The sequence below is a fragment of the Oryctolagus cuniculus genome, chromosome 4 (genome assembly GCF_051225735.1).
Source record: "Oryctolagus cuniculus isolate XC-2025 breed Fujian yellow rabbit chromosome 4, ASM5122573v1, whole genome shotgun sequence".
NCBI classification, from domain to species: domain Eukaryota; kingdom Metazoa; phylum Chordata; class Mammalia; order Lagomorpha; family Leporidae; genus Oryctolagus; species Oryctolagus cuniculus.
Genome location: NC_142870.1, coordinates 84,122,223 through 84,134,637, shown reverse-complemented (window position 1 = coordinate 84,134,637; position 12,415 = coordinate 84,122,223). Strand labels below are relative to the sequence as shown.

The following is a 12,415-nucleotide window of genomic DNA, read 5'->3' as shown; positions in this document are numbered from 1 at the left end:
AAGCAAATTCTCTTTGCTTCCTTTGTTTTCATTTTTTCAGCTGTTTCTCAGAGTATATTTTCTTCAATGCAACAAGTTCAGAAATGCTACTATGGAATTTACAGAATTTAAGAGAATGGAGAAAGGAGTTGCCAAATCTCGGGGAAAGTCAGAAAACTGCAAATGCTGAAAGATCACAGCTAGTATTTGAAATATATTACCTGTTCCAAGTTTTGAAGGCATTGCTGGCTCGCTTGAACAGATAGCCTTCCATAACAATGCCATTTGCAGCATCGACGTTGTATTCTAACTTAGAATCATCACTGGAGAAATCCTAGACAAATCAACACAGAAAAAAGTTTATTAGACTTGCCTAGGTTCCCTAGACAGTAAATTTAGTCTAGGGAAAGAACTCAGAAGTAAGAAAATCTATGTATTAAGTCAGTTATGAGAAAAATATTCCTAACAAAGGAGGAGAAGGGCCTAAATGACCAATAACAGATATTGACATATTTCAATTCAGCGGATGATTATGCAATCCTAATGATGACATAAAAACTCAGATTATATAAAATATACTGTAAAAGAGAACAGAAAATATGAATTATATGAACTGATCAATGGCACAAACAATATGTACACAAACAAAGGGAACAGCTAAATACTACACAGTATGTGACATTTTAAACTCTTCCATTTTATCCTAATGCTTTGTGGTGATACATTAATAATTTTAAAAACATATGGATATATTTAATTGGGTTTATTTAAGTCTACCACTATTTTCTAAATATATTAGTATAATAGTAGTTTTTGAATCTTACAGGAGTAATAATGACACTATTTGAGAAATTCAGGAATAAGATACAGGATCTATAGAAGTTTTTTTTTTTTTTCCCAGAAAATAAAATTTAGTATTACAAAGGAGAAGGACCTCTTAGCCCACAATCTGAAGTAGGCATGTTGAGCTCATGTTTTCATTAGGATCATGGAATCACTGAGTCCCATGCTATCATTTTAATCAACTGTTCACTTGAATGCAACTCAATTTTCAATTTTCCTCCCAAGAACTCATGAAATCTGGAAATCAGAAATGAATGTTATTTCCTAACAAACTACCCAAGTATTTTGAACAAAATTGCAAGACTGTTGCTGTCAGCAAATTTAAACTTATAAAAGCCAGTCAGACCTTTCTTATTTTCTTCTTTTTTTTTTTTTTTTAAGATTTATTTATTGGGGCAGACACTGGCACAGTGGGTTAATGCCCTGGCCTGAAGCACCACCATCCCATATGGGCGCCAGTACTAGTCCCAGCTGCTCATCTTCCGAACCAGCTTTCTGCTATGGTCTGGGATAGCAGCAGAAGATGGCCAGGTCCTTGGGCCCCTGCACCCACGTGGGAGACCCAGAAGAAGCTCCTGGCTCCTGCCTTCAGATCGGTGCAGCTCCGGCCGTTGAGGCTATCTGGGGAGTAAACCAGCAGATGGAGGACTTCTCTCTCTGTCTCTACCTCTCTCTGTAACTTTTTCAAATAAATTTTTTTAAAACATCTTTAAAAGAAAAAATTTATTTACTTGAAAGGCGGAATTACAGAGAGGCAGAGGTAGGGATAGAGGTCTTCCATCCGATGGTTCACTCCCCAGATGGCCACAATGGCAGGAGCTGTGCCAATCTGAAGCCAGGAACCAGGAGCTTCTTTAGGGTCTCCCATGTGGGTGCAGGGGCCCAAGGACTTGGGTCATCTTCAACTGCTTTCCCAGGCCACAGCAGAGAGCTGGATCAAAAGTGGAGCAGCCAGGAGTTGAATCAGTACCCATATGGAATGCCAGAACTGCAGGAGGCAGCTTTATCCACTACGCCACAGCACCGGCCCAGTCAGACCTTTCAAAAGCACTCCTGGACCACTGGTTAAAATGAGAGTGCTGCCTGTCTTAAAAAACATTTTCAGAAGAGGCAGATGACTGCCTGCTGAGAATACTCTGAGTGGGGATCCTGCCTTGGAAGGCAGGCAGAGTGAGAATCACCTAAAACCTAAAGTCTTCCAGATTCTGAGAGTCTACTAGGATGTGAACAAGACACAGACTGAATTACCAGTCTGGAGGGGAATCGGAGGGCACCTTTCACACTTTAACAATTACAAGATATTATAACCCAAAATGAGCAAGTGAAATAAGATCTGTAAATGAATCACTACATTTCTTCCTACTACTCCTTTTATGATGGATTGCTTTCAAAGTAAGAGTGACAGACAAAAAGGATGAAACAACGGGAGCAACCTTCCAACTGTTGGTTCACTGCCCAAATGGCCAGAGCAGCAAGATCTGGGCCAGGCCAAAGCCAGGTGCCAGAACTCCATTGGAGTCTCCCACATGGGTGGCAGGGGCCCAAGTACTTGGGCTATCTTCTGCTGCCTTCCCAGGTGCATTCGCAGGAAGCTGGATCAGAAGCTGAGTGGCCAGAACTCCAACTGGGCAAGCAGAAACCCAACATACTGGTGCCATCACGGTAATCTCATATTTCTTTCTTTAAAAATCAGGGAAACTTTAATTCCCTCATTTAAAATTTGAGACTATGATCTATTAAATTTTTGTGAAAATAGGATTAAGTCAGTGGTAGCTTTGGGATCCACAAGGAGGGAAGGCCTATACTTCTGGGAATGGAGAGTCCCTACCTGTACTTCCGGGGAAGAAAAGTCCTTGTCAAGGTTCCCGCGGGTGCCTAAAGGTCAACCAATGAGGATCAGACCCGCCTCAACCTTTAACCCCCATGCCCTGTATCTATAAAAGGAGCCCTCCCAACCTCTGACGTGCGACTTCCCCAGCCCCTGCTCTGTTGGGACCAGGGAACCTCACCTGGAAGCGGAATCCCAAAAAGAGCTTGTGAATTAATTGATTCATCTGCCTGGGAAGATTTGTTAGATGCCGGACACCTTGCAGTCAGTAATAGATGTAACTGACTTCAGTAGCACTCTAAAGATTTCATTTGTAAGTTTTCAATAACCCTGATTAGCGACTTAAAACATAAGACTTTTGGAACCAGCATCATAGCACAACAGGGTAAGCCATCAACTGCAATGTCAGCATCCCACATGGGCTCTGGTTCGAATCTTGGCTGTTCCACTTCTGATCCAGCTCCCTGCTAATGCACCTGGAAAATCAGCAGAAGATGGCCCAAGTCCTTGCGCTCCCACATCCATGTGGGAGACCTGGAAGAAGCACCTAGCTCTTGGCTCCTAGCCTCAGGCTGGCCCAGGTCTAGCCTAGGCTGTTTCGACCAGTTGGGGAGTGAATAAGCCAGCAGACAGAATCTCTCTCTCTCTCTCTCTCTCTGTCTCCCTCCCCTCCCTTTCCCTCTCTCTCTATAACTCTGCCTTTCAAATAAGTCGTTTTTTTAAAAATGATACTTTTGAAAATATACTGCAATACAAGTATTTCTCAAATTTCAAACTATATTCCTTCATATAAATTAATCATTCAATATCAATAACAAATATTTCATAGCACTTAAAATGTGACAGATTACAATATTTAAAATGTGATAGAGTTCCTAATGTCCACAATTAATAATGTTGGATGAAATATATGCTGTTAGAATCTCTTTAAAATGTATTGGTGACCCAACAAATTAAGATGGATTATTCAGTGGCCAGCTTTGTAGCATAGTGGGTAAAGCCACTGCTTGCTGTGCTGGCATCCCATATGGGCGCTGGTTCAAGACCCAGCTGCTCCACTTCTGATCCAGCTCTCTGCTATGGCCTGGGAAAGCAGTAGAAGATGGTCCAAATGTTTGGACCCCTGTACCCACAAGTGAGACCCAGAAGAAGCTCCTGGCTCTTGGCTTCAGATCAGCCCAGCTCCAGCCTTTGTAGCCATCTGGGGAGTGAACCAGCAGATGGAAGATCTCTCTCTTTGCCTCTGCCTCTCTTTAACTCTGCCTTTCAAATAAATAATCTTTTTAAAAATGAATAAAAAGTTTTAAAAATATGGATTATTCAAAGACAAAAGATGAAGTAGAAATTAGAAGCAAGAAGTGGGTAAAGTAAGGAAACCAGTTATTCTTAAGGACATTTCCGTATCAAGAGAACCTGAGCTTTGGTATGCAGCCCAGAAGGCAAAACAAAGATTGGTCAATGAAGAGAATCTAATATAAGCTTTCCCTTTGAAATTTCCAGCAAGATAAGAAAAAATGTAGTTACCACTTCCTTTCAAGATTAGGATGAAGGTTTTAACTAATCAGTAAGATAAAATACAAATTGGAAAGAAACAAACTATCATTATTTGTAGATTATAAGACTCTGTACATAGAACCTCCAAAAGAATCTAGAGATAAATCAATATAAGAAAATAGTTTAGGAGCATTATTCATTAAAAAACAATACAGAAAAATCTATTTTATTTTCTACTATAACACAATGAAACAGTGAAAATATAACTCTTTAATAGATAGCATTTACAATAACATTTGCAAAGTATATAACACATCTAATAAAAGATGTACAAGAAAACCACAAAACTTTATGAAGATTATTAAACTATAAATAAATGGTGACTATACCAACCTCATAGATTAGAAAGTATTATTAAATAAAGACATTAATTTTCTCCCAAACTGATCCCAAAGACCTAACTTAATCCCAATCAAAATCACAAAAACTATTTTTATGGACTCTGAAAAATTGTTCCTGAAATCTACAGAAATGCCAAACTAGGCAATTCACATCTGAAGAGGGGAGAGAAGGAAGCTTTGCTTTATTAAATATCAGGATTGACTCTAACTCTCAAAATAATTAAGACAGCATAATACTGGAACAATTAAGACAAAAAGACCATGGAACAGATAAGAGGGCCTAAACAAGGTTCACACGTAAGGAAATGTGATGTATAATACAGAATACAACAAAGAGCAGTGGAGAAAAAGCAAACTTTTTAATAAGTGATCTGGGTCAACCAATTACAATAGAAGAATAAAAGGAAATTGGAACTTTACTTCATACCATACAGAAATCCCCAAATTACAGATTAAAGGTCTAAACTTGAAAAACAAATCAATACAGAAGATATCTTTGTGATCTTATATTCAAAAGGATTTATTGAACAAGACACAATAAGACTAATATATTATATGAAAAATCTGAAAACACATTTATCTAAAAGGGGGCTTATATCCAGATTATATGAAGAATTAGCTCAACAGTTAGGCAACTTGCTGGAAAAATAACACTAATAGACATTTCACAAATAGGATATACAAATGACTGACATACGGAATACAGTCCTTGAGCTCATTAATCACTAAAGAAGTAGATGTTAAAACTACAATGAAATGTCAATATCTACCCAATTGAGGCAAAAATTTCAAGTTCTCCAATACAACAAGGTAGCAAGGAACAATGAGAACTCTCACACAATGTTGCTTTGGAAAACAATTTAGCTTTATCTATTAATGTTGAACACATATACATACTCTGACACATCAGTTTTACTGATAGGTACAAATTCATTACAAATGGGTACACATATCAGAAAGGAGGTATGTGAATGCTCACAGCAATACTGTTTCTTCAACTGACCAATTTCAATTCTTGAAAAAACTAAACATACTTAAGATATACTTTGTTAATTTTTATTTGCCTGAATTTTTTTTACCTGTAATGCAGCCTTGTGTCAGCATTAAAGGACAGAAAAAAAGTAAGTATTCATAATGAGCAAAAACAGTATTATTTTCTTTCAAGAAAACCACTGGGCTTAAAATCAAAGTTTAATCTTAGATTTAAACCTTTATTACAATAATGAACTGTGTATAAAATAGGGAAACATTAAACATGAATAATGTTCATTAAGTAATGCAATTTAAGCAAATATTCACATATTTCTATAAATAAGCTCTATTATTTTAATTGATTGGTCTCAATTTTAATAATCTTTTCATGATGACATTAAAACAATTTACCCATCAAAGTATGTTGTATACCCTACATATGTGTAATTTTTGTCAATTAAGAAAAAAAGTTATTCAACCAAGCTGAGAATAAAAGTTAATATAACTTTAAATAACACAAAAGAAAACATGGCATTAATCTCACCTAACAATAACTAATTAATTTAAAGATGTTTTATGGGCACTGTGGCACAGCAGGTTAAGCTGCTGCCTGCAATGTCAGCATCCCATATGGGTGCCAGTCTGAGTCCCAGCTGTTCCACTTCCTATCCAGTTTTCCCTGCTAATGCACCTGGGGAAGTAACGGAAGATGGCCCAAGTGTGTTGGCTCCTGCCACCCACATGAGAGATCTGGATGAAGTTTCTGGCTCCTGGCTTTGGCCTGGCCCATCCCCAGCAGGACTGAACCAGCAATAGAGGATATATGTATCTCTCTCTCTCCTTCTCACTCACTGTCACTCTGCCTTTCAAATAAATAAATCTTGAAAAAAAAAAAAAGGTTTTAGGGCTATCAAAGAAAGAAGTATCTTTCTCTGAAGGGAAGAGAGAACTTCCACTTTGATTATGGCCTTGTCTAAATAAGGTCAGAGTTTGTGAACTCAAGAGGCTTTCATAGCCTTGGCAGCTCATGACAAGAGCCTCACATGATTACTGATGTCATAAATAAGAGTGTCAATTGTTAAATCAACAACAGGAGTCACTGTGCACTTACTCTCTATGTAGGATCTCTGTCAATGTGTTGTACTATGCGAATTAACGGTAAAACTAGTATTCAAACAGTACTTTATACTTTGTATGTCTGCGTGGGTGTGATCTGTTGAAATCTTCACTTAGTATATACTAAGTTGATCTTCTGTATATAAAGATAATTAGAGCCGGCGCCGTGGCTCAATAGGCTAATCCTCCACCTTGCGGCGCCGGCACACCGGGTTCTAGTCCCGGTCGGGGCGCCGGATTCTGTCCCGGTTGCCCCTCTTCCAGGCCAGCTCTCTGCTATGGCCAGGGAGTGCAGTGGAGGATGGCCCAGGTGCTTGGGCCCTGCACCCCATGGGAGACCAGGAAAAGCACCTGGCTCCTGGCTCCTGCCATCGGATCAGCGCGGTGCGCCGGCTGCAGCGGCAGCCATTGGAGGGTGAACCAGCGGCAAAGGAAGACCTTTCTCTCTCTCTCTCTCTCTCTCTCTCACTGTCCACTCTGCCTGTCAAAAAAATAAAAAATAAAAATAAAAAAATAAAAAAATAAAAAAGATAATTAAAAATGAATCTTAATGAACAGTAGGATGGAAGGGGGAGTAGGAGACCGAATGGTTTGCGGGTAGGAGGGAGGTTATGGGGGGAAAACTGCTATAATCCAAGAGTTGTACTTTCGAAATTTATATTTATTAAAGTTTTCTAAAAAAAAAACAGTTCTAGCAGAAAATCTCATTTTTTAATATCACTTCTCTTTAAGCATTAACAATCCATCATCAATTTAATTTTATTTACTGTTATTATTTATTTTGCTTATATTTTGTCCACTGAGATTATCTGTCAGATCTAGTTTACTGTATATATTTTTTAAAGATTTATTTATTCGAAAGGCAGAGTGACAGAGAGGGAGAGATGCATCTTCCATCCAATCCCCAAATGACTTCAACAGCTGAGGCTGGGCCAGGCTGAAGCCAGAAGCCAAGCACTCCAAACAGGTCTCCCACATGGGTGGCAGAGGCTCAAGTAATTAAGCTATCATCTGCTGCCTCCCAAGATGCATTAGCCAGAAGCAGAGAAGCCAGGACGTGAACCAGTACTGATATGGAATGAGGAGATACCAATTAGAGGATTAATCTCCTGCACCACAATATTGTCCCCATACTTTATATTTAAGTCTAAATCAATCTTAACAAAAGCTGATTTGATTGTTCATTACTTAAAGCACTGCCACAAGGCCTCTCATTTCACACTTTCTTTACTGCACTCAATCTTCAACTCTTTCTTTTCACCACACAAAAAATATCATTGATCACATAAGATAAAATAGTATTGTCAGGCATATCACACTCAATTCTTTTAGCGTGAACAAACCAATCTGAGTTTTTTTTTTAACTGTTTCCACCTTTGTCGTTCCCACACACTCTCCTCCTATCCCAGCCTCAGTTTGTTCCCTCTGCATCCCTTTAATCCTTTTTATGTAGGAATAATCCTGTTTTCCTGTAATTCATTTTTATCAATTTGAATGTTTATCTGGGTTAAGAGAGAGGAAGGTACAAAGAGGCCAAAGATGTATTAGAGAAGATAGCAATAACTCAGTTTGCTCTAGGCAAAATTTTTTACTATTTTTAAAAGACTTATTTAGGGGCCGGCGTTGTAGAATAGCCTGGGACGTTGGCATCCAATATGGGTGTCCATTCAAGACCCAGTTGCTCCACTTCCAATCCAGCTTCCTACTAATGTGCCTGGGAAAGCAGCAGAAGATAGCCCAAATACTTGGGCCCCTGCACCTGCATGGGAGACCTGGAAGAAACTCCTTGCTCCTGGCTTCAGCTTGGCCCAGCCCCAGCCGTTGAGGCCATTTGGGGAGTGAAACATCTGATAGAAGGTATCTCTCTCTCTCTCTCTCTCTCTCTTCATCTCTCTGTGTAACTCTTTAAAATAAATAAATCTTTAACAAGAAAAAAATTTATTTATTTGAATGGCACAGTGACAGAGAGAGGGAGAAAGAGATAGAGAGATCTTCTATCTGCTGGTTCACTACTCAAATGGCCACAACAGCTGGGGTTGGACCAGACTGAAGCCAGAAGCAGGATACTCCATCCTGGTCTCCCACATGAGTGGCAGGGGCCCATGTACTTGGTTCATCTTCTGCTGATTTCTGAGGCACACTAGCATGGAACTGGATGGGTGGCAGAGTAGCCAGGACTCAAACCATCACTTCTATATGGGACACTTGGCCTGCTGTGGAGTTTTTGTTTTAAAACATTTTGTTCAAAAATGAGTTTAGATAATAAATCACATAGCAGATGGCTGAGAAGGGGGTAAGGGGAAGAGGTGCTGCCTTAGAGACTGAAGCTAGAAAGTCCATAATACCAAACATATATATTGACACTAATATCCTCCCTCCCTCTTTCTTTTGTCTGACACACACACTTTATTTGGAGTTAGTAATATCCTAAATGAAACTATGAATAACATTTTAAATTCTAAAATAAGAGCTATTTTTAATTTAGTTAAGGCTCTAGGAGATTAAGGGTTTTATGAACTGGTTCAAAAGTATTGCTTATAAATGTTTTGATTAGAAAGATAATAAAATACTCAACATCTAAAATTTTCATTAATTCCCCCCCCCAAAAAGAGGAGAAATTCATCCACATGATTTAATTATTGTAGCAACTCAAAAGACTTGACAAATAGTATCTTGCTTAAACTAATAGTCAAACAATTGTGCAAATAACCTCCTGTAATTTTTCCCTTCAGGTACCTTTTGTTGAATGGTGGAATGTTTTTGTTCCATCTCTCTTTTCTCCTTTGCTGCATCCACAACTAGTCGATCCAACTATAAATGGGCAAAAAAATTGTAGAATTACAACTCAAAGAAAAAAGGTATGGTTATTTTTTCCAATCATAATCCAAGTCATTTCCTAGATAAACATAGCAATAAGTCATTAAATTTAAGTTTACTGAAAAAGGCATTTAGCTAAACTCTAAATACAAGTTTCATGTTTTTCTGTATCAAATCCTCCTTGAGAAGGGCTGCATCTCCTCCTTCTTGTTTCCAGAATAGTCATGGTGCCAAGCATGTGTCACAGGAGGACTTGTTATGGGCACTGCAGTGATACATGTTCAGTACGTAAATAAGGAAAATGACAATCCCTTAATGATTGCTGACGGACCCAGCTAATTTTACTAGTTACAATCAAAGTTACAAGGAGACACTATTGTCCCCCCTACCCCTCAATTAGTAGAAAGCAGGGCCAGGCATTTGGCCTAGTGGTTAAAGACATGGAATGGCATGCCCATATCCCATGACAAAGTGCCTGGGTTCAAGTCCCAGTTCTGTTACCAATTCTAGCTTCCTGCTAATGCATACTTGGGAGGCAGCAGGAGACAGTCACCCATGAGGGAGAGCTGTATTGAGTTCCTAGCTCCCTGATCAGCCCCAGCCAGGGACCACTGCGGGCATCTGAAGAGTTAACTGTCTCTCTCTCTCTCTCTCTCTCTCTCTCTCTTCCCCTAGGTATCGAATAGTAAAATGCAGTACAGCTAAACCAGTGCGAATAGCTCCTACAAGGTCACTGTAATGGGTACTTCCGAGCACTCAAGATGCTTCATTTTTTTCAACTTGCCCTACTGATGTTATAATCAAATCTAAAGGGAAGAAAATCATTCACCAGACACAAGAAAAAGTTTAACAATAAAAGAACAGAAATCACTCATAACACCAAGATATAAAATTATCAATTTTAAAAATTTATTTATTTATTTGAAAGGCAGAGTGACAGATACAGAGAGGGAGAGAAAGAGATTTTCCAAACACTGGCTCACTCCCCTAATGGTCAAAACAACCAGTGCTGGTCTAGACTGAAGCCAGGAGCCTGAAACTCCAACCTGGTATCCCACCTAGATAGCAAGGGCCCAAACACTCAGGCCATCACTTGCTGCTTCCCCAGGCACATAAGCAGGGAGCTGAATCAGAAGCAGAGCAGCCAGGACTCCAATATGGAATGCTATTGGTATTGCAGGTGGTAGCTTAACCTGCTGTGCCACAATGCCAGTCCCTAAAATTACCAATTCTTAAGGTTCATTTCGAAAAAGTTCAAAAAATTTAATGACATCATAAAATCACATCTCTGTCTTGTTTCTTTTCATTAGAAAAGATGTTTTTCCTTTTCGTCACAAGAGAAGTATCTGATTTTCAGTAATACATGATGAGAAATTGTTGGTTTCCTGAATGCCTATTTATTAGAACTAATTACAACTATACATGGTTATAATTATACAAGGAATCTTCAAAAATTTCATGGAAATATGTCTTAAACTGGAGACCATATGAGATGCTGGCACTGCAGGTGGCAGTTTTACTCACTCGCCACAGCACAGGTCCCAACACATCTTTAAAATGTTACCACGTTCTCAGGCTGAGCCTTTCGTGCAGTGAATAAGATGCTGCTTGGGATGTGTGCACCCCATATCAAAGTGCCTAAGTTTGAACTCCACCTCTGTTCTCAATTCCAGGCTCCTACTAATGCCCACCCTGAGAAGCAGGTGACAGCTCAAGTACTGGAGTCTACACCCACATAAGAAACATGGATTGCATTCTGGGGAAACAGACTTCAGCCTGACCCAGTCCCAACTGCTGCAGGCATTTGGGGAGTGAACAAGTAGATGGAACACCTATCTTTCAAAGAAGAAATAAAAATAAGTAATTTTTTTAATGTTACCATGTTCTCCACCTGCCAATTTCAAATTCATCAGCCATCACAATTAAGCTTCTGCCACTTGGGTCTCCAAAAGCATTTCACATAAAGGTAACAAATACCAATCTTGCTGTTAAATCCAATAAAGTCCTAGGTTTCCTTGATCTTCTTTTCCAATATTTGATACTGATAACCACCCCTTCCTCTTCAAGATACTTTTTCTTTGGCCTATGATACTACTGTCTCCTGGTTTCCTGCCTGCTCTCATGGTTATTTCCTGATCTACCACTTCTTACCTAGCCATCTCTTAAAAGTTGGGCTTTCTGGAGCTGGTGCTGAGGCACACCAAGTACAACTGCTGCCTGTGATGCTGGCTTCTCATATGGGCCCCAGTTGCTCTACTTCCAATGTCCTTCAACCCCTGCACCTACATGGGAGACCCAGAAGAAGCTCTTGGCTTCTATCTGGCCCAGCCCTGGCTGTTACAGCCATTTGAAAAGTAAACCAGGGAATGGAAGATCAATATTCTCTTTCTCTCTCTCTCTCTCTCTCTCTCTCTCTGTCTCTCATGCCCCTCTGGATCCTTACCTCCTGCGTGCCCCTCCCTCCCTACTTTGCAATTCTCCCTTCCAAATAAATAAAATAAATCTTTGAATAAAAAAAAAAAAAAGTTGGGGGCTGGCGCTGTGGCATAGCAGGTAAAGCCACCGCCTGCAGTGCCGGCATCCCATGTGGGTGCCAGTTCAAGTCCCAGCTGCTTCACTTCCTATCTATCTCTCTGCAATGGCCTGGGAAAGCAAAAGATGCCCCAAGTCCTTGGGCCCCGGCATCCGCACAGGAGATCTGAAGAAGCTCCTGGCTCCTAGCTTCGGATCATTGCAGTTCTGGCCATTGCGGCCAATTGGGGAGTGAACCAGCAGATGAAGACCTCTCTCTCGCTCACTCGCTCGCTCGCTCTCTCTCTCTCTCTCTCTCTGCTTTTCCTTCTCTCTCTGTATAACTCTGACTTTCAAGTAAATAATAAAATAAAAAAAAGAAAAAAAGTTGATCTTTCTTAGGTCCCTGTCCCAAGTCAGCTTTTCTTTTTACTCAACACTAATGGATCTTGAC

The 12,415-nt window shown here is 39.7% G+C and overlaps 1 protein-coding gene across 17 annotated transcripts in view; it reads right to left on the bottom strand.

Moving 5' to 3' along the window:
- Positions 1–12,415, bottom strand: part of ACAP2 (ArfGAP with coiled-coil, ankyrin repeat and PH domains 2) — a 159,337-nt gene that overhangs the window by 48,084 nt on the left and 98,838 nt on the right. For 16 of the 17 annotated variants that reach the window (XR_016232046.1, XR_016232047.1, XR_007924434.2 and 13 more), the window contains 2 exon segments: positions 9,370–9,444; positions 201–313 (listed from right to left, as the gene is read on the bottom strand). Coding sequence is in view for 12 of the 17 variants with exons in the window: in XM_089330231.1 (XP_089186357.1) it covers positions 201–313; positions 9,370–9,444 (188 nt within the window). In the remaining 5 variants the exon portion in view is untranslated. 17 annotated transcript variants of the gene reach the window in all.